The 26,459-nt window shown below is 47.9% G+C and overlaps 1 protein-coding gene across 6 annotated transcripts in view; it reads right to left on the reverse strand.

The window, feature by feature from the left end:
* Positions 1-26,459, reverse strand: part of PCM1 (pericentriolar material 1) — a 1,361,399-nt gene that overhangs the window by 253,566 nt on the left and 1,081,374 nt on the right. For 4 of the 6 annotated variants that reach the window (XM_078678108.1, XM_078678103.1, XM_078678109.1 and 1 more), the window contains 3 exons: positions 9,162-9,224; positions 8,940-9,075; positions 528-682 (listed from right to left, as the gene is read on the reverse strand). In XM_078678108.1, the coding sequence (XP_078534234.1) occupies positions 528-682; positions 8,940-9,075; positions 9,162-9,224 (354 nt within the window). The remainder of the gene's footprint in view (positions 1-527; positions 683-8,939; positions 9,076-9,161; positions 9,225-26,459) is intronic. The other 2 variants (XM_078678106.1, XM_078678107.1) reach the window with 2 other exon arrangements.

The raw sequence follows: 26,459 nt of genomic DNA on the forward strand, positions 1-26,459 counted from the left end.
TTTGGTCCCATTCCATTGAGACATGAGTCTTACCCAGGCCCCAGAATTCCTCCTGTCGGATTATAGTACTTTCAGCAATGCCCCATTGTGTCAATTCCGTAAGCCAGTGTAGTAGCATAAGAGGAGAGGGAGACTTCCATCTCATTGTAATCGCTCGCTTAGCAATGAGGAGTGCCAAGTCAGCGAATATGAGTTGTATCTTCTGTCCCTTAGGGCGTCTAAAGTAAGGAATCTATAACTAACTGTCTCTTTCAGATAATAGTTTTACAGGGTGACAAGCAGAGCCATGAATATTTCAAAGCTAAAGAAAAAGCATTGTGAAGAGTATCCCTTAGAATGAAAGTTTGAAAAATATGCTGTTTAACATAATACAGTGTATTCCTGAATAGCCTATTTATCTGTAGGAATCCCATAATGAACAACTTAGAATCTGACTGCTGGAAGTCAAATGTGACGTCTTATTGCTTTATCAAAGTAATAATTAGGAAATCGTAACAGACAGCTAAAACAGAAGCAAGAGTAACTACCTTTTTCTGCTCATTCTCATCTATAAATTCATCATTTACTTGTAGAGAAGTCTGGACATCAACAGGTCCTTCTTCAAACTCATCAACTTCTTCTTCGTTCTCATCTTCGCCACTTCCATAGTTTGTTAAAGCTTGGGTTTCTGCTTTAGATAAACCTAAATTGTAAATTTTAAATATTTTGAAAACTATTTTAAATTGTCAATTTTAAATCAATATAAATGGTTTACGCTAGCACTAAGTTGCGTAACGGATTTTAAATGTAACCCAGACCAGACACATTCATAAATAATAATTTACTTACCTTCAGTAAATCTTCCTGTGGATGCTCTATGTAACTGCAGATTCATGACTGTTAGACTTGGCATCTTATTGCGTTTCCCCTGTCATTTTGCATTCAGACCTCCTGTTTTTGTTGGTTTAGTGTCCCTGCACACTTTTTGACTGCTATTCAGTGATAAAGTGCGTAGTGCTCCTACGGTAAATTATGTTATGATGGTTCTCCATGATAGGCATATTTGATATACTGTAAGTCGCTAGTAAAGTGCACTACGTGTGACCAGGACCTGTAAATCAATTGCTACTAGTGGGCCTGCAGCACTGATTGTCACCCAAACAAGTAGTCTTTCAAATGTGTCTCAGACCTGCCACTACATTGTCTGTACGTGCAATTTATAACTGCCATGCTGACCTGGAAAGTGCACCTACTTACCAGGCCCCAAAATTCCCTTTTCTTGCATGTAAGTCACCTCTAAGGTAGGCAAAGGTAGGACATGTAGTGGTGTGTTTTGCTTGTCCTGATAGTGAAATACTGTACAATTTGGTTTCTGTCTTGGGCATTGAAAGGACTGAACTGAACTTTCTGCAACTTATTGCCAGAGTTTCTACAAGGGCTTGAGGTGGAGCTAGCCTCCTGTTGGAAGTCTCAGGAACATCAAAGACTTCAAGTGTATCTACCAACAGCACTGGAAACGGTATGTTCCGTGCTGCAACAGAAGAAAACCACCATGATGCCATCAACTGTGTCGCTGCTGGCTCCGTGACCTGAAGGTACCGCAGTGGGCATCGCCCCACAACCCTGGTCCCCCAGACGTTACCGCCTGACGCCATCACAGAGCTGCTGCTTGCACCGTGACCTGTGGGCACCACACTTCACATCGCTGCCGTGGTATCACCACCACCAAGTCACGCTGACATTTACGCTGCTGCCAGCACTGTGGCCACCGCTCGTGAGATACAAGAAGCATCGCCTCGTTCCACACAAAAGTCCTGGAGCGCCAAGTCGAGCTTTGTCAACCGACACTGCCTGTTGCACTGCGACCTGTGGGCACTGCACGAAGCATCGCCTCACAAGCTTGGGTCTACCGACAACAGTGCTTCATCAACCACGACACCGCTGCCTGCATCGTTAACTATGGACACAGGCCGTTGCATCGCCTTGCTTCACACTGCAGCCATGGTCTCACCGACGTCCCTGGAATCCACCACTAAGCTGCTGCCTGCACCATAACCTGTGGGAACCGCACATCACATTGTCCCACTACGCATCAAAGCCCGACGCCATCAATGTCAGCGCTAAGCATGAGCGCAAAATCCGCTCCGATCGCGGATTTTGCGTATTTTCGGTAAATCCGCGATCCGCGAACTCTCGCGAATTTACCGAAAATTCGCAATTCGCGAGCGGCGGATTCCTCGGTCAAAAGTTCAAGCCTTGCTGGTCTGTAACTAATTTACGATGGCGCCGGCAAGCTGCCAGCGCCATCCTAAAGTTACTTAATTAGCTTCAGCAGGAAGCTCTAATAGATAAGATAAAGCAGGGGCTCGAGCGCCTGCTTTATTTTACCAATTAGAGCTTCCTGTTGAAGCTAATTTAGTAACTATTTTAGGATGGCGCTGGCAGCTTGCCGGCGCCATCGTAAATTAGTTACAACAGGCACAAAACGGTGGTGTCTTCTTGAATAAATATGAAGGGCAGGGTTCATTCTGGCACGACGGTCCTGGCACAAAAATTACACCTCAACAGGAAGCACTTACAGATATCAATACAGCATGTGCCCTAGTTGAAGCTTTAATTCAGTGACTCATTCATCAGCCCAAAAACAATCCTGAGCGTTGTGGAGGCTGGGCAGGTGTGCCTTCTTCCCAAATATACCGTCGAAAATCAGCTGTGACGCTGGATACAGGCCTTTGCATCTTTGACCTTCACGAGCGCAATCCCCGTGCTGTTCTGTGACCAGGAGCTTCTGTCTCTACATCTGTTGCTCTGATCAGTCTCTGACCTTTTATACACACAAGAGGCATGTGCACTCGAATGGAAGCCGCGTCCGTTTGGCCCCGCCCACACACTCGAGGTGTGCACCGTCTTCCCGCCATTTACCCACTATGATAGGTCACTCAAGGGACCCCTGCGCCCTTCGGCGCGATTGCATAGTAACACACACCTGGTCGCTGTTGACAACTCTCGGGCACTTTAGGTAGCTGTAATGTAGTAAAAGCACTATACATTTACCCAACGAGGTAGCACTTACTGATTATCCAGTAGAAAGTACTCCAGTTGAGTAGAGGTAAGGCACAAAACGGTGGCGTCTTCTTGAATAAATATGAAGGGCAGGGTTCAATCTGGCACGATGGTCCTGGCATGGAAGCCCCGCCCCCAAATCCGCCGATCCGCAAAATCCGCGGATTTTGCGGATCCACGATCCGTGAATACGCAAATTCGTGAATCGTGGATCCGCAAAATCCGCCCATGCTTAGTCAGCGCTCCTTACTGCAACCTCTCGGAGTTCGATCCGCAACGCGTGTGACTTCAAGGGCCTGATAACTCCTGCACCGACCTCCGGGACCAAAGCTGCTCCTTCGGAGGTTCAGGATTCCCTGCATTTCCAAGGCAGTGTTTGCGGGTCTTCCCGACAACGTAGCTGGCCCGTGACCTTGCGGTCGGCCTGAACTTTTGGATTTGGTTGGTCACAACGCCGTGATAGCCCTACATGGAGCTATCGACTTCGAGGAAATGTATTTTAAGTTGATTCTTGCAATATTCATTGGTTTAATACAGTATGTTGTATTTTTACCGTTTTCATGTTGTTTTACACAAATATAGGCTATTTCTCCAAAACTGGTGTGGTGTCCTTTTGTAGTGTTTTCACTGGATTTCTGTGTGTCTTGTGCAAATGCTTTACACAATGCCTCTGATGTCAGCCTGTCTGCTCGTGCCAAGCTACCAAGGGGGTGAACAGGGGATATTTTAGAAGTTTAACTCCCTTATCCTGCCTAGAAGAAAGGGGCCCTACTTGGACAGAGTACAAACCTACTAACTAGAAACCCCCCATTTCTAACAATCACCTTGTAAATTTTCCCCAGGCGTCAGGAGAACTGCTCTACAAGTTTCCGGGTCTAGTCTGTGTGCCACTAGGTGGCGTCGTGCAGCCCTGTAACCACATCATTTTGTTCCAGAAGTGGCAAGCAGAGAAGAATATATGTGCCATTCTTGCACAATGATGTCAGCTGCTTCCTAGGCTGCGAGCGCTCTCGGATGCAGAAACCATCGGTAATTTGAATGACTAGTGTGTCTATTTTTAATTGGGGACCTAGAATATAAGGAAATGGGGATCATAGAACGGGGAAGTGGGATGGTCGGAGAGAAATCTGCGGTTAGATAGCACACCACCAGAAGGAGCATCACAGAAGGAAGGTAACTTGTTTTTCTGATGGATACTTCCAACTACAGATTTCTACATTGAGAATAGATACCATAGCAGTACCTCCCAGGAATGTGGGTCTGTGAACTGGCTCTAACTAAAAAGTAGGTATAAAACCCATCTTGACAGACCTGACTGTTAAGGCAAAATGCTTCTTGAAAGTCTGAACCAAAGTGCACACAGTGACCTGACAGATGTCCGTGAACCGTAGAGAAAGTCTGTGGGCTGGCAAGACGGGAATATGAAAGTATGCATCTTCCAAGTCCAATGCTACCATCCAGTCTCAGGGGTCAAGGGCAGACAGAACCTGAGCCAACATAAGCATCTTTAACTTCTCCTTCGGAGGAAGCAGTTGAGGGCCCTGAGGTCTACAATAGGACGCAAGCCTTGGTCCTTCTTGGGTACCACAAAGTAGTGGGAGTAACAACCACAACCTACTTCTGGCACAGGGACCCTTTCGATAGCTCCCTTGGCAAAGAGAGCTGCAACTTCCTAGCGGTGAAGGGCCATATGATCCTTTGACATGTGATGGAAAGATGGTGGCAAGGAAGGAGCAGTAGCTTCAGAGGGGAGGGAGTAGCCCCTCAGACTATCTTCAAAACCCACCTGTCTGACGTGATATTTTGCCAGTGGGGAAGGTGATGGCGAATCCTGCTGTCCAGTGGCTTCTGGTGACCCTGAAAGGTTGGAATAGGAGGGTTTGGAGGCTGCTGCAGGGGTGGGGGGATGGGTTGACTGACCTACCTGCTGGCCCCCACACGCGCGTCGCTGAGTCTCACGTCTGCGGCCACGCAGAGGCTAGGTAGCTTGCCTGGGCCGCTGGCTGGACTGGGCCAAACGTGGTGGTGCCACCCTTTCGTAGCAACAAAAGGATCGAAAAGCGAACTGCGTTGGGTGAGAGGTTGCCGCTAGGCCCAAGGATACTGGCTGTAGCCATAGAATCCTTGAAGCGCCCGAGTGCCTTGTCACTGAAAAGGCGATGGTCAAAGGACATGTCCAGCAAAGTGCATTGGACATCCCCAGAGAAACCAGACGTCCTCAACCAGGCATAGCGCTTTAAGGGTACGGACGTGGAAACAGTTCTGTCCAGAGTCTCGGCGGTATCCAGCTAACATCTGTGGTGAACTTCGCTGCGTCTCTACCCTCAGCCATAGCAGCGGTAAGAACGACGCGGCCTCCTCCGGGCACTGTGGCAGCACCTGCGCAACCATATTGGACATCCTGGCGGAAGAAAACATATGTTTCCCTAGATGGTCCAGCTTCTTGGACTCCCTATCTGGGGGAGCAGTAGGCAATGTGCCCTTAGAGGACGAGGCTTGGACCACCGAGCTCTCGGGTGTCGGGAGAGGAAAAGTGGGTCGCCCAGGGCCGGGCAGTGGCATCGAGCAATTATCCTGTCCACAGGAGCCCCTGTGCTGGGCTTGGACCAAGTGCCCAGAAGGACGTTGGTGAGGGCTTCATTAAAGGGCAGAGGGGCTCCAAAGAGGCCACTGCCGGCTGAAGCACCTCTGTCAGGAGGTTAGTCCTGACTGCCACCGTAGGAATCTCAAGGCCCAAGGCCTCAGCCTCCCTACGCGAAACCACTGCATAAGCAGCTTCCTCCTCCGTAGCCACGGTAGGGTGGAGTGCATGCAAAGGTCTGGGGAGGTATCCAAACCACTGGCATCACCCAGGTCCTCTCACAAGTCCGGCTCATTAACATGGGCAGCCAAAGGGTCCACAGACCCCTCCTAAACCTCCTCTGGTTGCCACTCAGGGCGGAAAGCAACATCAGGGATGAACAGGGGTACGACAGCAACTTCTGGTGCTGGTACTGACGTCGGTCTGGCGTTGTGTTCAAGTAGGGTGAGGCTGGGTTCGACGCTGGTCAGGGGCACAACCGACGTCAGGGTGTCATTGGAATCAGCGCTGGGGAAGGTACTGTGAGGTCGACCGGCACCGATCACGATCCAGGCACGGATCCTGGGGGGGGGGGGCCTCTGATGCCGGAGCCAGAAGTCGCCCAGGGCCCCCAGCTGAGTCCGCGGGGCCCGAAGGCGCGCCGGCAGAGTTGGGCTGCCTAAAAATGCTGTGAAGTGCTTCGAGCTTTCTACCAAATTGGGCAGGAGACGCTCCGGCTCTGGGAAAGGGAGGGAAGCGCGGAGCTGTCCCCGAAGTAGGCTTCGAGGACTGAGCTGGAGAGCGACGACACACCCGGTCCCGCGTCAGCAGACAGATGGGGCGAAGAGCGACAGTGCTTCTTCGCCTTCCTCTTGTGCTTTGACTTACCTGAGGAGTGCCAAGACTTGGAGGACGAATGGGGATTGTGGCTCCGTGACAGGTCCCGGTACCTTCCTCTCAACCGGGACTTCGAGCGGCATGGAGCCAACTGTCGGGTCTCCAAAAGCTTTCAGGACCACTCTTGCAAAGACTTTGGGTTCATGGCCCGACAGTCAGAGAACTCCTTCGGGTCGTGGTCGCGCTCCAGGCACCAAAGGTACATGAAGTGTGGCTCTGTGACAGGAGTCACAAGGCTAGAATCCGGTTCGGCGAAGGGACAGCCCTTGTGTAGCTGGAGTAGAAGACTCAAAAAAGGTGTCGACAAAAAGTCAAAAAAGGTTAGTCAAAAACTGACTAAGGGGCGGCGTCTAAATAGACACCACACCATCATCCCAGCTAACACAACGCCGACGGACGCGGAGGCGACTGACGCCACCTATTGACACGCAGGGATACTGAGAATGAAAAAAATCTCCAGATCCAGTCTGACACTTGTGGGTAATTCTAAAGGTAAGGAATCTATAACTACAGTCTCTTTCAGATCCTAGTCTTCCTCGAAGACATCCTCGCACACGACAATGTGGAATTTGACAAAAAGTCGAGAAAAAAACTGTTAAAAAGCGACAGAGGGGTAGCTCTTCCCAGATCGGCGGTTAACTGGCACTGAAACAAAAGAACAGATGTCCGCGCGTCGTCTACATAGGTACCGCAGCTTCATAACCGACAATAACGACGCTGTCACACGGAGCCGAATGGAGCCAACCGACAGCGTGCACAAGGGGTATTACTCAGCAAAAGTCTCTGGATCCAGCCTGACGCCTGGGAAATTAAAAGGTAAGGAATCTGCAGCTAGAAGTCTTTATCAGATCACACATCTATAAGAAGTGACAACGAAGTGACTCAAAACACTGAATTTATAAGGCAATTGGTATATTGTAAGACGTTTAATGGTTCTTGAGACAATTAAGAGCAACCAGAGCAGTTCAGGTGCCTTTGCCTAAAGACTGTCCTTTCATTGGCGTCGACGAAGTTTCGACCCTATTAGGGATATGAGGGTCTCATCAGGACTCTGATAACCTGGGAGCATGGGAAGTGACCAACCAAGATTTAGTCCTGAAATGCTCTGGTCGCTCTTTCTTTATTGTCCTAAGAAGCATTAGATGTCCTACAATATACCTATCCATACTAATATTATAAAGAGAGAGTCCAAACATTTGAGGCGGGTAATCTCAGTAACCACAGCACCAATCACAACACCCAATACAGCGTTGGAAAGGGCAGTTGCAGCAGAAGGACATAGGCTATGCAGACGGCCACCATATTTTTTTTTGTTGTTATTTTTTTTTTTGCAGAGTTGCACCTAAAAATTGTTTCTAATTGACAAAATATGCACAGCTGTGCATATATATTTTTGTATAAAATCTAGTAGAATAACAATAGAATCAATAACTCAGTTCGGCTGAGCTGAGTTTTGCAAGAAGTCAATATCAAACTAAAAGAATCATTAAGAAATGTTGTCATCTTTTTTGACAGACTAATACGGTTTCACATTCAGAATTCCTTTATTCATTATATTAAGAATTCTTTTCTTTTTCTTTAGATATAATTCCATAAGGAAAAGTTCTGTGTCCATAGAAGACTGTAATTACAAATGAGTTCAATGTGAACACTTGTAAACGGCTCCAAATGTATCTGGACAGTCGGTGACAACCAGGCTGTCTACTACTGACCGACACAATACCGGTGGAATTCTCAATCACTCTTCCTCTAAGAGAAATATATGCCTTCCTGCTACAAACAAGATGCAGGCCCATAGTCATCTTGACAGGCCTTGCTTAGAGATTGACCTCTCCCAGGTTGATCAATGGCCATTTAAATCTTATCAGTTTGCCTAACTTCTGAAGCATTTTATAGACTTTATTTAAGATAAATACACACAGAATGCAAGCACATGTCCACCTAAGTGGTTTATGGGAAAGGTGATGGTTTGCTCATTGATTATGTGACAAAGTACAATTAAACGTACTTTGGCCTTGTTCCTCGATATGGTGATGGAACTCCTCAGTGAATTGCACTGTCATTAGAGTATAGGGCATGAGTACATAATCTCTTACATATTTATCCAAAGGTGGTTGGGGGCAACTGCCTGGTACAGGTGAGGATTCTGCAGGTTTAAGTATTCATCAAAAATAATATAGTCAATATTTTTTCCTCAGCTAGAGCTTCCTGGGGGAAATTTCCAAAGAGCATGTATATACATAGAAAATCCAATGCTGAAGGTACCTTATAGATAAATTCAAACATGTTCAATAAAACTTCTATGAGACTGCAAGCTCCTACAAATTTAAAGGCATGCTCTATGAGCCATCAAATACAGGCAGTTGGGGGTCAGACTAGAACACATACAACATACTTTTCAATACAACAATGGGGGAAATGCACTCTCTTTCCAACGTACTTATTGAGACTGGGAGACCTTCGCTCTCGTCCTCTTCTTCCTGCTCTGATGTATCTGTAGTAACACTTGCAACTTCATTTCTATCATAATTTTCACATGCCTGCACTTGCTTTTCAGCCTCAGTCTCATCCTTGTCCTATTTATAAAGGAAAATGCATTATTGAGTAAGAATCATACAATACCATTTAAGTGAATATTTAACAAGGATTGCTCACAACATACTTTATCTTCATCATAAGGACCTCCTACAGCGAAGATTGCGTCTACTGCAAGGTTTCTTTTACCCTAAAATTATATAAACATTTCTCACGTTAATCTTTTACCCTTTGCATGCTTTACACAACTACTGCATTGAAAAAATGCAACAATCACAGGCATAGAAGGATTATTCACGAAACGTTGCTTTTCAAGGTACATGACCCGAAGGAAATTAGAACTTCCATCCAAATTGTCTGTCAGTTCCACCTCTGGAAAGAAAATGTATTTTCAAACTGTAGTAAAGGTATTCCCCTAAAAATCACAGCTGGCCATTCAGTTTACAAAGCGCCTTTTACCCAATCGAAAAAGCCAAACCAAATCAACAGTAAACTCAATGACATCATAGGCTGTTACTTTAAAAAGTATGTGGTGGATAACTGGTTTTAAATATGTGAAATACACATCACTCGATCTGCAATAGAAAAGCATCATAAGTAAAAACTCAAATAGTTTGAAAAGTATGCATGTTAGCATTTATATGCAACCCTTTTCCATTACACACTAGTTTATTTGTTTTTATTTTTGGTATTCTAAAAGCGAGAACCAAACCGCAAAGAGGAATGGCGTGTAACAAAGAAGTAAAAGGGAGGGATTGCAAGACAAAATCAGAACCAATGTTACATTTTGGCTTTACTGAGATGCTTGGCTTCAAATCAGTCATGGTGTGAGATGGTCGCTGGGTGAGAACAAAAGAGCCATGATGAAGTGGTATAATCTTAAGACGGTGTGATAATAATAGAAGAACGTATTGGGTCACAAACGGTTGTTGGTGTTACAGAGCCCGTGAACACAAGTCGTGGGGTAAGGAACCAACAGGAACAAGGTGTTTTCTGAAATTGAAGGCGGTTTAAGAGCATTACTAACATTAAGTGAGAGGGATTCCTGAAATAATGTGGAATGCTTCTTATCCTGTTTCAATTATCAGCTCACTGGATTCCCAGTCATGTGGTGGTGTGGGGGTCCCTTTCTTAACTGAAAAACCAAGTAGGAACGCAGCAAGGGTAAAAGTCATCCAACATTATTTCAGGCTGGGACCCCAAAGTTGCTGATATTACTGTATGTTTCAGCCAATCTTATAGACTGTCTTCGAGTCAGACATGTCACAGCAAATAATCTGCTTGGCTGTGTGTGGGCTACAATTATTTGTATTGCTGAAATACACCATCCAGTACTATCCTTAAAGGGGAAAGATGTGCCACTTGACGGAAGGGATTACAATTCAGACAATGTAAATTGTTAAAACCATTTTCTTATTAAAAATTACAATTTACAAATGTTTTAAAATAAAAGTAACATTTCCTGTCAGATTAAGTGTGGGTCCAATGACATATAGAAATCTTGAAATCAAATTTTACTTAGAATTTAACAGTTGGCTTTTTTTCCCAGTTTACAGCACCGATTAAGTGGGATAAGAGGATAGGTTTGATAAACACCATCTATAACGCAAAGTGAAGAGATGCAAAAGAAAAAGTTACTTACTCTTGCTAATGATAATTATTGTGGTTAGTGTATTCCCATGGGCGACTTCGACAATGGCTTTGTCTGCTCCAGATGTGATGGCATTCAATTACATATACAGCACTAGCTAGCAGGCTGGCATTAGTTATTAGCAACAACCACTGCACATGATACATGTGCATACTTTGTGGTCTTATGAACAGGAGAGAAATAATAGCATTGAGGAACCCGCAAAATACAGCATCTACCAAAAGTACTGTTACTAAAGGTAAGTAACTTTGCTTTCTGACAGATATGCAGAATATTCTGAATCCCCACTTGATTAGGGCCTTTATAAATGAGGGCCTAAGTAATAATACCCTGCAGGAGTTGGCACTGGGTGGAAATGATTACCCAAGGAAGTCTAGTAATACTATATCCATCAGTGTGTGCCTCGACTCGGGGGCATTCGTGTTTTCCAAGACTTTACAAAGAAGACCAAGTGGCCACCAGAAAAATATTAGACAAAAGGATGCCCCTCGTACGAGTTGCAAAAGCTGCCTTGGCCCCCATAAAGCATGCATGGATGGCAACCATAGAATCTTTCTTGGCCAGGACATTACAGATCTTTATGTAAGGGATAATCCAACTTTAAATAGTATGCTCAATTAATGCTTTGCAGTTTATGGCTCCAGTAAAGCACAAAAAAGCTAAACATCCACTCTGTATTGTAGTGTGCAGCCTATGTAGTAAGACACTGCAGGACTGGGGTCTAGTCTACACATTACCTCCATTTACTTACTGAAACAAGGATTAACAAGATAAATTGATTGGCCCCTGAGAAATGGGGACACGCCACTAAGTAACAAGGGCTGATGTGAATTATCAGGATTAAATAACACAGTGACAATTGGCTATAAGGAAATTACCTCAAATTTGCTGACCCCATGTCAAAGTTATTGTCACTAGAAATACGTTCTTCAGGGAGAAAGGAGCTACCAATTGTACATCGGTTTGAATGGCAAAGCCATTAGGAAAAGTAAGCACCAAATTCAAATCACAGTGGAACAATGCGTGGAGTAGGAGTAAATGGATACAGTAGACCACACAGAAGACAAGTAATTAGAAGTGACTTAAACAGATGGTTGATCAAGTATGTGCATTAAGTTAGACCAAGCAACTACACATCGTTTCACAGTGCCAACTGCCAAACATTGTTACAGATGGAAGGGCAAAACACAAAACCTCAGACTGTAAAGGGTTCAAACCTTCACTTGCACCCAGCAACAAACTCTGTCTAGTGGCCTGCACAGACGGACCATGCAGCAGCTCCTTGGGCAGCCAAGGTGATGTATGCGGCTTCCATTAGTAAAGCACCCCAGCTGTCAACACTCAATCTCCAAGTTTGCAATTGCAGTGCCAGAGGTCCACTGCGGGAGAAAAGGGGAAATGAGGAGTTCTAATAGATCTAAGCACCAAATCCTCTTCACCCAATTTGGGCAACTCAGGCTGAGCGGAGCTTGGACATACTGCACCTTAAGTAAGACTTTAACAGTATCGTGGCCAAGAGCCTTCCTGGAGTCCAATCTATGCATTCTCTCCTCATCTTTGAATGGGTAATGTGGAGGTAACAAGGAAGGCAAAACACTAGGGTTGATTTGAAATAATGATGATACCACCTTCAGAAGGAGGCAGGTTTCACTTTGAGCATACTTTTGATCTTTGAGATAAAGGGTAACGAGGTTAAAAGGGCCTTCTTGCTGGCCCTCTAAGCAGATGCCAGCAGAAAGGATATCTTTTACAACATAAATTTAAGTAAATAAAGGGTCCATGATTCAAATCCCATGAGGAGACCTGGAAAGCAGCTGGATTAGATTTGTTTTGAAAATCTTTCAGAAATCCATAAACAACTCTAGGATTATAAAATAAGTCTTACTTAATGTACGAGTTACTTACCTTTGGTAACAATGTATCTGGTAGAGACGATTCTAGCCGCAAATTCCTTAAATGTAGAATTATCCCCAGACGTGAGACTGGATCCGGAAACTTTTTATCCCTGCGCGCCAGGGGGAGGGCATTACGCGACTCCGCCCAGGCATTGTCCACGTACGTGACATAACCGAGGTCACATAAATCCCAGCCCAATGCGCCTACGTCAGTTTTTTTGGGAGAACTTTTCCGCGCCACAACGCAGAGCCATCAGACAAAACTGTGAGAGTATAGGATCAGTGTGCGAAAGAGCTGAAAAATTGGAAAAAGGAATGGTGAGGAACAACACCATAAAGAGCAGTGCCAGGCACTGCAGTATCCAAAGGCAGGGAAAAGAATAAAGAACACAGCCCAGCCCTAAGCAGCAACCCTGCCAGTACGAAAATAGCCCTCCCTGGAGACAAAGAACCTATGTAAAAATGTCATGATAACATGTAGCAGAACTACAACCCCAAACAAAAACAATGAAGGGTAACCAGTCCAGGACAAACCAGGAACGACAAAACTCCAAGACAGCCCCATCACAGAGTGTGACAACCCCCGTAAGGAACAAAGGGCAGAGGCACAGCAAATCAACCCCAACCTCGAGGACAGCAGGCAGCCCTGAACCCAGGCTTCCCATCATGCCTCAGGGGTGACAGTTAGGTCAGTTGTTCTTTGCATAACCCTGATGTCAGGGCTAAATACAAATATAAAAAACGTACAGCTCTCATTTACCTGGGGAGGCGGGTGGGTTGCTTATGACTTTGATGAGGATACCCCTGGAAGAGAACTAGGATTACAGGTAAGTAACTTATCCTTCTCTTCCAGGGGGTCCTCATCAATAGTCATAAGCACTGAATAGAATAGCAAGCCCAACAACCACCTGCAGGTAAATGAGAAGTACATCTTCTACCTTAAAAGACCCAAAATCACAGCCCAGACTGGCTGTTAAACAGATTCCGCAAGGAGGCTTGGACTACTTGGGCATCTGCTCTTGTGTCAGAATCAAGACAATAATGTCTGGTAAATGCATGGACGGACCGCCGGGTCGCCGCCTTACAGATCTCAGACATGGGCACATTATTGAGAAAAGCCGCAGTCGCAGCTCTTCCTCTGGTGGAATGCGCCTTGGGAGAGAACCCCAGGGGTTTTTGCGCTAGCTGGTAAGCAAGTTTAATACATGAAACGATCCATCTGGAAATGGAACGTTTTGAGGCAGCATGGCCTGTCCTGATCGATCAATAGTTAACGAAAAGATGATCAGAATGACGAATCACTTTAGACCTGTCAAGATAGAATTTTAAAACCCTTTTCAGGTCTAAAGAATGCAGAGCCCTCTCAGCTGGAGTAGAGGGGTTGGGAAAAAAAGTGGGCAGAGAAATTGTCTGATTTACATGAAAATCAGACACCACTTTAGGCAGAAAAAATGGATGCGTCCGCAGCACCACCCAATTCAAATGGAACACCGTATAGGGTTCTGATGCACAGAGGGCTTGAATCTCGCTCACTCTGCGAGCTGACGTGATAGCCACCAAAAAAGCTGCTTTCCATGAAAGATGTTGTAAAGTAGCTTTGTGGATGGGTTCAAAAGGAGGACCCATTAACTTTGATAGCACCAGGTTCAACTCCCAGGGTGGAGAAGGAGGACGCACTGGAGGGTATACTTTTTTCAACCCTTGCAGGAAGTCTTTGACAGATGCTAGTTGGAAAAAAGAGGTTTGAGAAGGTGACCGCCTATAAGCCGTTATGGCCGCTAGGTGCACCTTGATGGAATAAAATTTTAAACCTGCTTTAGCCAGATACAACAAATAAGGAAGAACAGCTTCTTCTTGATATTTGATCGGATCATGACTATTCTGTATACACCACATATAGAATCTCTTCCACTTGCATGCATACGAATGTCTGGTGGAAGGACGCCTTGCCTCTTTCAGAATGAACATGCAGTCCTCTGGAAACCCTAGATGGCCGTATTGGATGACCTCAGGAGCCATGCTGCCAAGCTCAGTGACGGAAGGTTGGGGTGGAAGATCCTCCCGTCCATCTAGGACAACAGGTCGGGAGCAATCAGAATCATTGTTGTGCACGAGTGTGTTAGCTTGCTCACCACCTTCGGAATCAACGGGAGAGGTGGAAAGGCGTACACAAATTTGTTTGACCAGTCGATCAAAAGAGCATTCCCTCTCGAGCCTGGCCGGTGGAACCTGGAGGCGAAGCTTCGGCATTTGGCATTTTGGTCGTCCGCGAACAGGTCTATGGTGGGACGACCCGATGACTGAAAAAGTTCCTCTACCACCTCGTCGTGAAGAACCCAGTCTTCTTTTTCGTCGAAATGACGGCTTAGAGCGTCTGCCCTCACGATTTGCTCTCCTGGAAGGTGAACTGCCATGACAGACAGCCCGCGAGCCAGAAGCCAATGCCAGATCCTCTGCGCTTCCAACGACAACGTCCGGGAGCGCGTTCCCCCCTGCTTGTTCAAGTAGTACATCGTGGTGGTGTTGTCCGTCTGTACTAGCACAGATGCCTCTTGGATTGAGGGGAGGAACGCTTTGAGAGCTACGTGTACTGCTCTCAGCTCCAGCATGTTGATATGGTAAGTGCTTTCCTTGTGTGACCACTGACCTTGCACCTGTAGTGGGCCCATGTTCCCTCCCCAGCCCAGAAAGGAAGCGTCCGTGATCATTGTTTGCACAGGGGGAGGTTGGTGGAACAGGACTCCCACCTGCATATTCTGAGCTTTTGTCCACCACGGAATAGAAGCTCGAACTGCGTCTGAGATGGTGATGTGATGTGATGTGATCGTCCCAGCGAGCCGATTGCTGATCCCACTTGTCCTCCAGATCCTGCTGAAGAGAACGCATTCGAAGTCTGGCATTCGGGACCAGGAAGATGCAAGACGCCATCGACCCTAGCAGGGAGGCAATCCTGCGCACTTTCTGAGTCTTGCCGCGAAGAATCAGTTGACATTTCTGGGCGATTGATGATTGTCTCTCCTCCGAAGGAAACACTTTTCCTGATTTGGAGTCTAGCAGAGCTCCAAGGAAGTGGATCCTCTGGGTGGGCTAAATGACTGACTTTCCGAAGTTGACATGTAGCCCTAGTCTCTGGCAGAGCTGTATACAAGTTTGGAACTGATTTCTTACGCTGACTGGGGAAGGACCTTTCACCAGCCAATCGTCCAAGTATGGGTACACGAAGACCCCTCTGCGGCGTAGAGCAGCTGCCACCACCGCAACACACTTCGTGAACACCCGAGGGGCCGACTTCAACCCAAACGGTAGGACTTTGAACTGATAGTCGGAGGTCCCCACCCTGAACCGAAGAAATCTTCTGTGACTGGAGTGTATTGGAACATGAAAATAAGCATCTTGAAGGTCCAGCGAACACATCCAATCTCCCTTCCTGAGATGTGGATATATTTGGTAAAGCGCCAACATGCGAAATCTTTCCTTTTTGACGTGCAGATTTAGTGTTCGCAAGTCCAGGATGGGTCTGTATTCTGCCTTCTGTCCTTTTTTCTTGACCAGTAAATAACAGGAGTACACCCCTTTTCCCCTCTGAGAGACCGGAACTCCCTCGATAGCTGACTTTTCGAGTAGAGTGGCGACTTCTCTTTGCAGTAGGTGCAGCTGATGATTTGATGTTGACATCGGGGGAACCGGTGGAGGCAGATGATTGAAACGAAAACAGTACCCATTCTGAAGCGTAGACAACACCCATCTGTCTTTTGTGATGCTTTGCCACTCTTTCAAATGCTTTGCCAGGCTTCCCCCCACAGGAGTGGTCCACGGCGCTTGGGGAAGAGACGACTCATTGCTTGGCTTGAGTCTTGCCAGTGTTGTTACCGTGGCGCTGATTATTTCCTCCCTTGTAATTACGCTTGCCTTTATACTGGGACATTTGCTGCCCCTGCTGATCGTGGTTCTTCTGCCAGTTCAGGGTTTGAACCCGCTGCTTTGTAGAGCCCTTGTTGAAGGAGCGAAATTTTCTCTTGAACTCCTTCTTCTCAAGACCCACCGCCTTGAGAGTTTCCAGCTCTGCCTTCATGCGCTGCATTTCTTCGTCCGCACTTGTGCCAAACAATGAAGTACCTGAAAAAGGCAAGTTCAATATGCGCGCTTGTGCTTCTGGTTTTAACGCCGTTAGGCGCAACCATGATGACCTCCTTGCCGTTACCCCATGAGCATACCTATGAGCTGCTAGGGTAGCCCCATCCGCTGCGGCGCTTATCACCTGGTTGGAGACTTGACTGCCTTCCAGGAGGATTTCTTCAAAGTCCTTACGATCCTCTGCGGAGAGTTTCTCCACAAAACGTTGCAGAGAATCCCACAGGGATCGGTCGTAATGCCCCAAGAGGGCTTCCGCATTGGCAACCTTGAGAAAAGCCGCTGATGTATTGCAGACCCGCCTCCCCCACGAGTCTTGCATCTTACTGTCCTTATCCGGAGGGACCGTGGAGGATGAGGCGACTGCATTGGACTTCCTCGCCGCCGCGATAATCACTGAGTCCGGGGGAGGATCAGCTCTGAGGAATAGCGGATCGTCCTCTGGGGATTTGTACTTTTTAAGAATCCTTGCCGGAGCCGCCTTGACCGTCGCTGGGGTTAAGAAGACGTCCATAACTGGCTCTATAATCCCCGGCACCAAAGGCAGAAGAGGTTTGGGTGCAGACCTATGCTGTAGTGTTTCAAAAATTATTGAGGTCTTGATCTGCGGCGCTTTTAAGGTAACTCCCAGCTTAAGAGCTCCCCTACCAAGTATGTCCTGAAAAGTGAAGATATCATCGTTGAAGGAGAGTCTGTTAGGGTAGGAGAGTAGTTTCTGTGAGAGCGGGTCGAAGAAGAAGAAGTAGAAGGAGTTCTTCGGTCTCTCCTTTTGCTTCTTGATCGTGATCTACGCCTGCTGGTTCGCACCCTGGAGCGAGATCGTTCCCTCTGACGAACTGGGGAGCGCGATCTTTCCCTCTGGCGAACTGGGGAGCATGATCTTTTCCTCCGACGAACTGGGGAGCGTGATCTTTCCCTCCGGCGAACAGGAGAGCGTGATCTTTCTCTCTGGCGAACGTGATCTTTCTCTCTGGTGAACTGGAGAGCGTGATCTTTCTTTTTGCCTCACCGGAGAGCATGACCGTTCTCTAGGCCTAGAGAGCGGTTGCTGCATCCGATACGCTGTCTCCTTGTCCGCAGCCCAGTGATGAAGTGGCTTGTACCATCTCGGCGAAAGTCTGACAGTAGGCGACTTTTGCGCTAAATCTTTCACTGGAGAGTGTGATTGAGGCGTTGCATCCTTTTGCGAATGCCTGGATTCCTCGCTGCCCGACTGATACATCCGGGCCAGAGTCCGAACCTGAGCCAGCCGCAGACCTGGAGCGACCGCAAGAGTCCCTCTGCTCTGGAGACCTCTTCCGCTTGGCAGCGTGATTGTCACTCACTTGCGAGCCCTGGTCATCCTCCGCAGCTGAAGCAGATCCAGACGATCTTATAGACTGCTGCGTCACTGGCTGAGGCTGAACCACTGGAGTTCCATGCCTCGACGTCGACTTCCGAGGAGGTGAAGTCCATAAAGGCTTTTCCAACTTCGAACTTTGTTCATCTCTCGAAGGCGAGTGTCCTGCCGACGTTTGTGAATGCCTCGATGTCGAGCGTCGATGGTGTGACGCCGACGGAGGAAGCTTCGACGTCGAACTACCATGGTCCTTCGACGACGATGAATGCCTTGACGTCGAATGTCGATGGGTCGTCGACGGAGAATCCCTCAACGTCGATCGCAGATGACCTGGCGACGACGGAGGATGCCTCGACGTCGAGCGTCTATAGCCAGACGACGACGGAGGCTGCCTCGACGCCGAGCGCCGATGACTAGGCGCCGGCTTCGACGTCGAAAACTCTACCTGAGCCTTCGACGACGGAGGTCTCGACGTTGAGCCGCCCTGCTTCAACGGTGACCTCTTTCTCGACGCTGCACATCGCCCGGTTGACCGCAGCAGAGTTTTCTTGACGTTCGACGCTGAAGACTTCACCTTCTTCGTCGTTGGAGACCTCAACGCCGATCCAGACGCCGAAGGAGAGCAGGTCGGAACTTTTTTCGACGTCGACCGCTTTATAAGTCTCTTTGGAGACCTACCTCTCTCAGAAAGTCCATAAATTCTGCTTCTTTCTCTGTCCTTGATAGTTCTGGATGACAAGGACTGGTAGTGGACACAAGATGTTACCTCATGAGAGTCAGGTAGACAGCGAATACACACAGGATGTGTATCTGACCAAGCCTTCTTATGCCCACAGGCAGGGCAGGTGTCAAAAAGAGCCTTAGGCATTTTTGACAAAAAATTAACCTTTTTTGAGCCCCAAAAAAGTATAACTATCTCTCTAGGGTAAAAACCCGTCGAGTGAGATAAAAAAATTGAAGAAAACACCAAGTAATTCTGACAGAAAGTCAAAAAAAGGTGGGAGCTGTTAACCAGGGTCCTGACAGAAGGAGCCGGAAAGAACAACTGACCTAACTGACACCCCTGAGGCATGATGTGAAGCCTGGGTTCAGGGCTGCCTTAAAGGCACAGTGCCAGTTTTTTGTTGAAAATGCTTTTATTTTGTATGTTATTGCTTTTCAATGCAGCCTGAGGCTAACAATGTCTCTTTATGAGCAATTTTCAGGAGTTATTTGTGGTTTTACTCATTAAAACACAAAATTCAAAGGATATTTGATTTAATGTGTTCTTTGTTTCCTTTATAATTGCAGTACATGTACAAGGTTTTGCATTGTGTTAGCCTCTTTTTGGGGCTGCATTGGTATGAGAAAAATAATATATGTACGTACATATATGTGGAGCTAGATATATGTGTTTTTACATATATATTTTTATATTGTATCCGGGGTCCCGCACATGGGCGGGAATATTCAGTGCTTATGACTATTGATGAGGATCCCCTGGAAGAGAAGTACCTATAAACCTATCCTCTAATGTGCCAAAAGGGGAGGAAAAGGAACAAATAAAATAAGGAAAGAATGTCCTCATAGAAGACACAGCCACCCACAGGGAGGCGAGTGCAGAAGACCAAGATAAAAGTCCTTGCAGAATGGGAAGAAAGGGCGGGCCATGAAGGAATCTGCGACTAGAATCGTCTCTACCAGATACATCGTTACCGAAGGTAAGTAACTCGTACATCTGATAGAGACTACAAGCCGCAGATTCCTTAACGTAGAATAGATACCCATGCCATACCCAGAGGGGAGGAGGGTCTGCAAGAGGACTCCACCCGCCTGGACATAACAGATAGACCCACAGGGGAGGATTTAAATGAACAGGGTGAAGAGCCCTGTCCCCCCTGGCAATGGGAACTCCTACACATAAAAGACCACCGACCCGGAAAGGATACGGGAAGACAAGAAAAGAGGTAGCCCTTCCTCGCTCAGAAAAGGAAACAAGGGCAAGGCGAATGGAGGCCAAAGCACCCCACGCCCATACAAGACAACAGAGCCTCCACCCAAGGACAAGGCAATGAAGAGGAGCACCGAGGGAGAAGAGCAACCTAGAGACACCAAGGAAAAGAGGAAGAGCAAAGGCAAGCCCCCCACCAGGAACATACCCAGTGAAGAAGACAGCTGAGCCAATCACAGCCAAATGGCAATAGAACAGACAGAACTGTGCCGCCAGCAATAAGCAGGTGGAAGAAGACAGAGGAGCCCGAGGTCACCCAGGAAGAACCATCCAACGCTCCGCAGGGACAGACTGCGCCCGAAAAAGGGACAAGGAACAAAGAACACAAGAACCAACTCATCCCCAGGGAGGAGAGGTAGAACTGAATGCAGGGCCCATTGGAAGAAGCGGACAAGGCAAGGATGACTGTCCCACTAAAGCGCCAAGAAGGCACAATGGTGCATAAAGACAGAAGGTCGGCACCGGTAAGCACAGCCAGACGCCGAGAACACCACGGAATGATGTACTCAGGGCAAGCCAGACGCCAGCAGAGTACAGAGAGCAGGAAGGCGAAGAAGGGACCAAACACGCCCCAGGGAGGAGTCCGCACACACGGCCCAAAAAGAATTGGAACCAGACAGAGCCATAACGCCAGGCCGCAGACAGCAGGCTAGACCAGGAGAACAGCGCAGCGACCCCGGAGAAGGACACCCCGGGGCACAACTCAAGCCATTCCAAGCCATCAACAAGAGGTTTGCATCTGCAACATACCGTAACACCACTGAGAGCAGAGGCCTGAGGGTGACCACAGCTCCCCAGCGCATGACTGAGCTATATTATAACTACCACTACATCACATATGGCATTTTACGTCCCAAGACATGGGAACCTCTTAGGAAAAACTTCTGCAGCAGAGGACAACAGAAAAGACCTGCGGAAAAACCCACAGAAGGCTTATCAAGCAGCCAAAGAGAAAAAACAGAAGGCCTAGTCTCAAGGCCAGCATGGTGTAGAAACCCAAATCAAAAGCACACAGTCAAGAAGGGCCGGTCAGCAGCCAACAGAACCACAGTCCCAACAAGGAGGACGCGCATGCACATGAGGCACACAGATCACACAACTGGGGCGACACGCCCCAATGGAAGAAAACCTCCCAAAAAACGGAGCTACTAACAGGTCACTGAACGGAAGAACACTTCCCAAACAGATCAACAGACAGGTCACTGAGGGGGAGAAAGAGGAGGGGGAGAAAGAGGAGGGGGAGAAAGAGGAGGAGGAAGCCGAAGCCCTGCCAAGAACCTCTGAATGGCAGAGTCCGCTGGTGTAGGAGAGTAGGGTCTGCAATCCTATGATCACCCAGATTTTTGCTTTTTACTGCACTGGTTTACGACTTTCCCTGGCTGTGGGCCTGCTAATCAGACCCACAGCCTAGCTGTTCTCTCTATCCAAATTGTACTCAGGTACTGAATTGGCACTGGGCCCTCTCCAAGTCCCTGTACCCAGGGCTGAGGTGCACCCAGAAGTCTCCCAAGGGCTGAAGCATGTATTGTGCCACCCCTGGATTGACTAACTAAAACTGACACAACTGGCTGCACGACAGCTGGGGCAAGGTGGTGTACTCACCCTTTGCTTTAGATATAGTATACCTATATCTAACCCTAAAATGGACACACAGATCTCCTATCAGTCACTCCTATGGCAGGCCTTAACAATCCTGAAGGCAGAGTGCTTGGAATCGTGTGAGATGGTGCTCTGGCATGAGCTGAGCCTGTCTGCGGCTTTCGGGATCCATCCCTTAGCCGTTTCCATGATATCGCATACCATATACTCTTAAGTGCATTATAATCCTCGCGGTTATATGCCAACTCTGGTATCGCTTTATCAAAACATGTCGAGTAAGGTGTCATACGAATTGGAATACTAACCCCTCGCCAATTCTGGCGACGGGGTTAGCATTCCACCCTTCTAGAGGGACACGACATGCATGTAACCTATAACCCGGTTAAAAGTCAGACAGAGCCTTAGCATCCACAAAATGGATGCTGCCACCGAGACACAAGTCTGCCCTCCTGCTGCTGGGAGTCCTCCCAGAGCAGGAGATAAGGACAAAGGGTTTCCTGCCAGGGGCGGTGCCAGCACCGTCCCAGACAGGGTTTTGTGTATTGTAGGTAGGCAGGGCTTTAGAGGAAGGTGACTGCACGTGGCACCCCGGTGCTCACTGTGCATAGGCTGGCTGGAACCAGTTCCAGGGTCACTCCAGACCCTGTGCTGGGGAAAAGCCCGCCAAGGAAGTGGGTGTAACCACCCCCCTCCTAGTCCCACCCATAGGGCAGGACTTAGTCGCGTGCCAGCCCCTTTTTACAGGATAAAGGTAGGAACTGGCCCCCTTCCAAATCAGATCATCTTTGAATCCTGAAACTACTTTCCACGAAAGGAACTCAAGACTTCTTCCTAAGATTTCTCCCTTGTGACTAAGGAGTAGTCACCCTGCATCCGCAGGCACCATCTTAAGAACACTGCGGTCTGCTGCAAGTCTCTCCTCCGGATCAAGACTGCCCAGCTCGACGAGAACCGGCTTCCCTGGCACCTCTGACCTCTACCTACATCATCAGTCACGCTGAGATTCGTGGGTGTGACGAGACCTCGAGGGACCGGCCATCTTCAAGACTGCACGACTTCTTTCCAGCAAGCCCGCCGAGTGAATTCCTGGTGAGTGCTTTGGGGTCCGAGAAGCCCCCACCCTGAGCAGCTCCAGCACCGAAGTGCAGCCCCCAGCATCTCCACGATCTGCGTGGGGCCCTTCTGCTTTTTGCTGCTCACCGCGTTGTTTGGCTACTAGCCCGCTGGCTTGTGGCCTTCCTGACGACGCCCGACGACATTTCTGCTGCTGGTCTGGTTGCTCCAGACTGGCCCTTGCTTCCCTCCATCGGAGAAGTACCCTGGACCCTCCTGGTCCGCCCAAGACGCCATTTTAGGTCCACCGCGTGGGCCTTGCATTTGCCAAGACTTGTTGCCCAATCCTGGGTCCAGCGACGTCGACAGCAAAAACCTTCGTGGGACAGCTCGCACCTCCATCCTGGTCGCCGACAACGCCTCCTGGTCCGAGAGACTGCAGAGCCCAGCAGCGCCCACTCACCTGACTGCGGTGACTTCGCCCGGTGCCATCCTGGTGCCCACTTAATCACTGGCTAGTGATTCAAGAACTTGGTCCCCTCTGCTTTCAGGTTTTCTTCTTCCTTGATCCAGGCTTGGATCCATCGAACTTTTCTTCACTGGTCGCCTGCCAGCAACTTCTTCCTTCCAGGCTCCTGGTCCGGCAACGAGATCCCCGACGTCTTTTCAGACCTATGCAGCTGCAGCCCCTGGGCTAGGTAACTTCGGCACTTCGGTGTCCCAGCATAGCCTCACTATCCTAGGGTCAGGATCCACTGTTGTTTTCTTCCTACCAGGTCGGGTTCGCCCGTGAACACTAACTTTGCCTTTACTAGCCTCCATAGACTTTGTCCCGCATCCCGCGTGAGAGTGCACACTCTGCACCCGAGTCCCCTAGGTCTCCTAGAAGTAATCTAACGATTCTATAGTCAAGTCCTAGCGATTCCAAAGCCTATTAGTACTGTACTTACCTGCTAGTAATTTCGCATTCCACTTTTAAAGTATATGGTTTTTCGTGCCCCTCGGGCATTTGTGTATAACGTGCTAACTTAAGTATTTTCGTAAGAGTTTTGTTGTGTGCCTAGCACCCTGTCCTCATAAAGAGTACAGGGTTGTTGTGATTCTAATAAATACACTGTTTATTTTCATAACACTTGTGTGGTGTCCTTTCACTGGGTGTTCAAGGGGTAATGTGATGGTAAAACAGCTGGCTTAACACGCCCTCTAGAGTCTTAGCCTTAGACTGCTCGTATCCATGCTACTAGGATAGCTGGTCTATAAGGTTGACTTACAACCAATCATCAATAAGGGTTGTTTGGACTGATATATAGTGATCACTAGAATAGTGAACACTGCACATCAGGCCAACTTCTCACATTGGTGAGCAGCGGTTGGGATTTGAGCTTGCTGTTGTTTTACCACACATGCCCTAAGAATATCTTGTGAAAGATCACATAAGTACTAAAGGTACATATAACTTAGTTTAGAATACTCTGAGTTCTACTGAACCAGCTGTTGTAGCTCCTAGGGCCTAGCACACCCTAAACTACAACTCAAGCAAGGGATTAGTAGGCAAACATATAGTGTAGGTAAGTGCACCACTTACACCTCACTAGAAAAGCATGTCTACCCAGGGAGAATCTACTGAGACTCCCCTGGTCAGTGTTGACCCTCCACAGGTCACTTCAAGATATGCAGCTCTCAGTTTCCAGGAGATGAGACAGATCTGTGTCTCCAGAAAACTGAAGCAGGGGTCTAACCCCACCATTCCCTTTCTGATAGGTCTCTTAGAGACATATGATGCCAGAAAGCTTTCTCAGTTACATGAGAACATGCCAGCCTTAGAGGGAACCTCTGGGGATCCAGACCTCCCCAACACTGCTACTGCAGTTGAGGAGGAGGAGGATCAGGAGGAATTCTCTGGGGATGAGGTAGACAAAGGTCTTGAGGTAGTCAGAAGGCTAACTAGGACCAACTTAGACTTACTTGGGCTAGGATCTGGGGGCCCCCCAGTACTAACCCGAAGTGGGCCTAACCTTGGAGTTAAAAGAGATAGATCTCTTTCTAGGGACTCCAATAGATCTCTGCACTCTAATGCCTCTTCTCAGGGGAGAAGGAATCCTCCACAGAGGAGATTCACTTCCCCTCAGAGAAGGGAGCATGAAGCTAGGATGAGACAAGCTGAACTGAGGATTGAAAGGGAAGAACTTGCCCTGGCCAAAGAGAAGCTTGCCTTTGCTAGAGAGCAGCAGATAAGTGGGTTAGCACCCACTGGTGGCAGCAATCTCCCAAGAGATAGAGAGAAGGGTTTAGATACTAAACACCTGACTAAAATAGTGCCCCCCTTTAAGCAAGGGGATGATATCCAGAAATTGATGGCTGCTCTGGAGAGGGCCTGCACTGTGCAGGGCATTCCCCAGAGTCAGTGGGCAGCTATACTGTGGCTCTCCTTTGATGGTAAAGGTAGAGATAAGCTCCTCACTACAAGAGTGGAGGATGCTAACAATTACCAGGTCCTGAAGAATACACTGGTTGATGGGTTTGGTTTAACCACTGAGCAGTACAGGTTGCTGTTCAGAGACACCCAGAAAACTCAGTCTCAGGACTGGTCTGATTTTGTGGATTGTGCCACTAAGGCTTTGGAGGGCTGGTTGCTGGGTAGCAAGGTTACAGATTACACAGGATTGTATAATCTAATGATGAGAGAACAAATTTTGAACAATTGTCAGAACCAGTTGCTGCACCAGCACCTTGTTGATTCAGATCTGACCTCTCCCCAAGAATTGGGAAAGAAGGCAGACAAATGGGTCAGGACAAGGATCAAGCAGAACCAGAACCAGTACCAGGGTGGTCAGAAGAAAGCAGACCAGAAGGGTAATGTTAAGAATGAGCAAAATGACCAGAAGTCTTCACCAGGTCCCCAACAAACCAAAGAGGGTGGGGGTCAGGCTTCCCAGAAGAAGAAGACTCAAGAAGGCCAGTCAAAAAGGTGGTGCCAGTACTGTAAAAGTAAATCTCACTGGTTTAGTGAGTGCACCAAACGAGGAGGACAAACTCCTGCCACTACAGCTCCTAAAGCAACTGCAACCCCTAGTACAGTCAGTAGTGGTAGTGTACCTCCCAAGGCATTAGTTGGGTTAACCTTGGGTGCTGAGGGGTCTGACAACTTAGTTGGCACACTCACTCAGGCTGTCCTTGTCTGTACAGGGGATATGGATATGTCCCCTGAAATAAGTCCCAATACTTTGGGCAAATACAGGCAGACACCTTTGATAAATGGCAAAATGGCTCAGGCCTATAGGGACACTTGTGCCAGTGTCACCATGGTGACACCTAACTTTGTGGACCCTGGACAGATCATGCCAGGTACTGATTTCCTGGTGACCAATGCCAGCAATGTCACTACTAGTCATAGTGTGGCAATTGTGGCTTTCTCCTGGGGTGGAGTGAAGGGACAAAAGAAAGTTGTAGTCAGTTCAGACCTCCCAGTTGATTGTTTGTTGGGCAATGATTTGGAGTCATCACAATGGTCAGAAGTGGAGCAGAGGACTCACATGGAGATGTTAGGCTTGCCAGCACATGTGCTTGCTGTGACTAGGTCACAGGCCAGAAAATGCCCCACTGAACAGGTGCTGGATCCTGAAATGATGGACCAGACACCTTCCAAGAAGAAGAGCAGTAAGGGTAAGGCTTTGCCTTCCCCCTTGCCCCAGGTTGAGGATCAAGTCTCTGAGGAGGCTGATCTGGAAGAGCTGAGGGAAACTGAGCCTAAAGAGCTTGAACTTGAT

The sequence above is a fragment of the Lissotriton helveticus genome, chromosome 2_2 (assembly GCF_964261635.1).
Source record: "Lissotriton helveticus chromosome 2_2, aLisHel1.1, whole genome shotgun sequence".
NCBI classification, from domain to species: domain Eukaryota; kingdom Metazoa; phylum Chordata; class Amphibia; order Caudata; family Salamandridae; genus Lissotriton; species Lissotriton helveticus.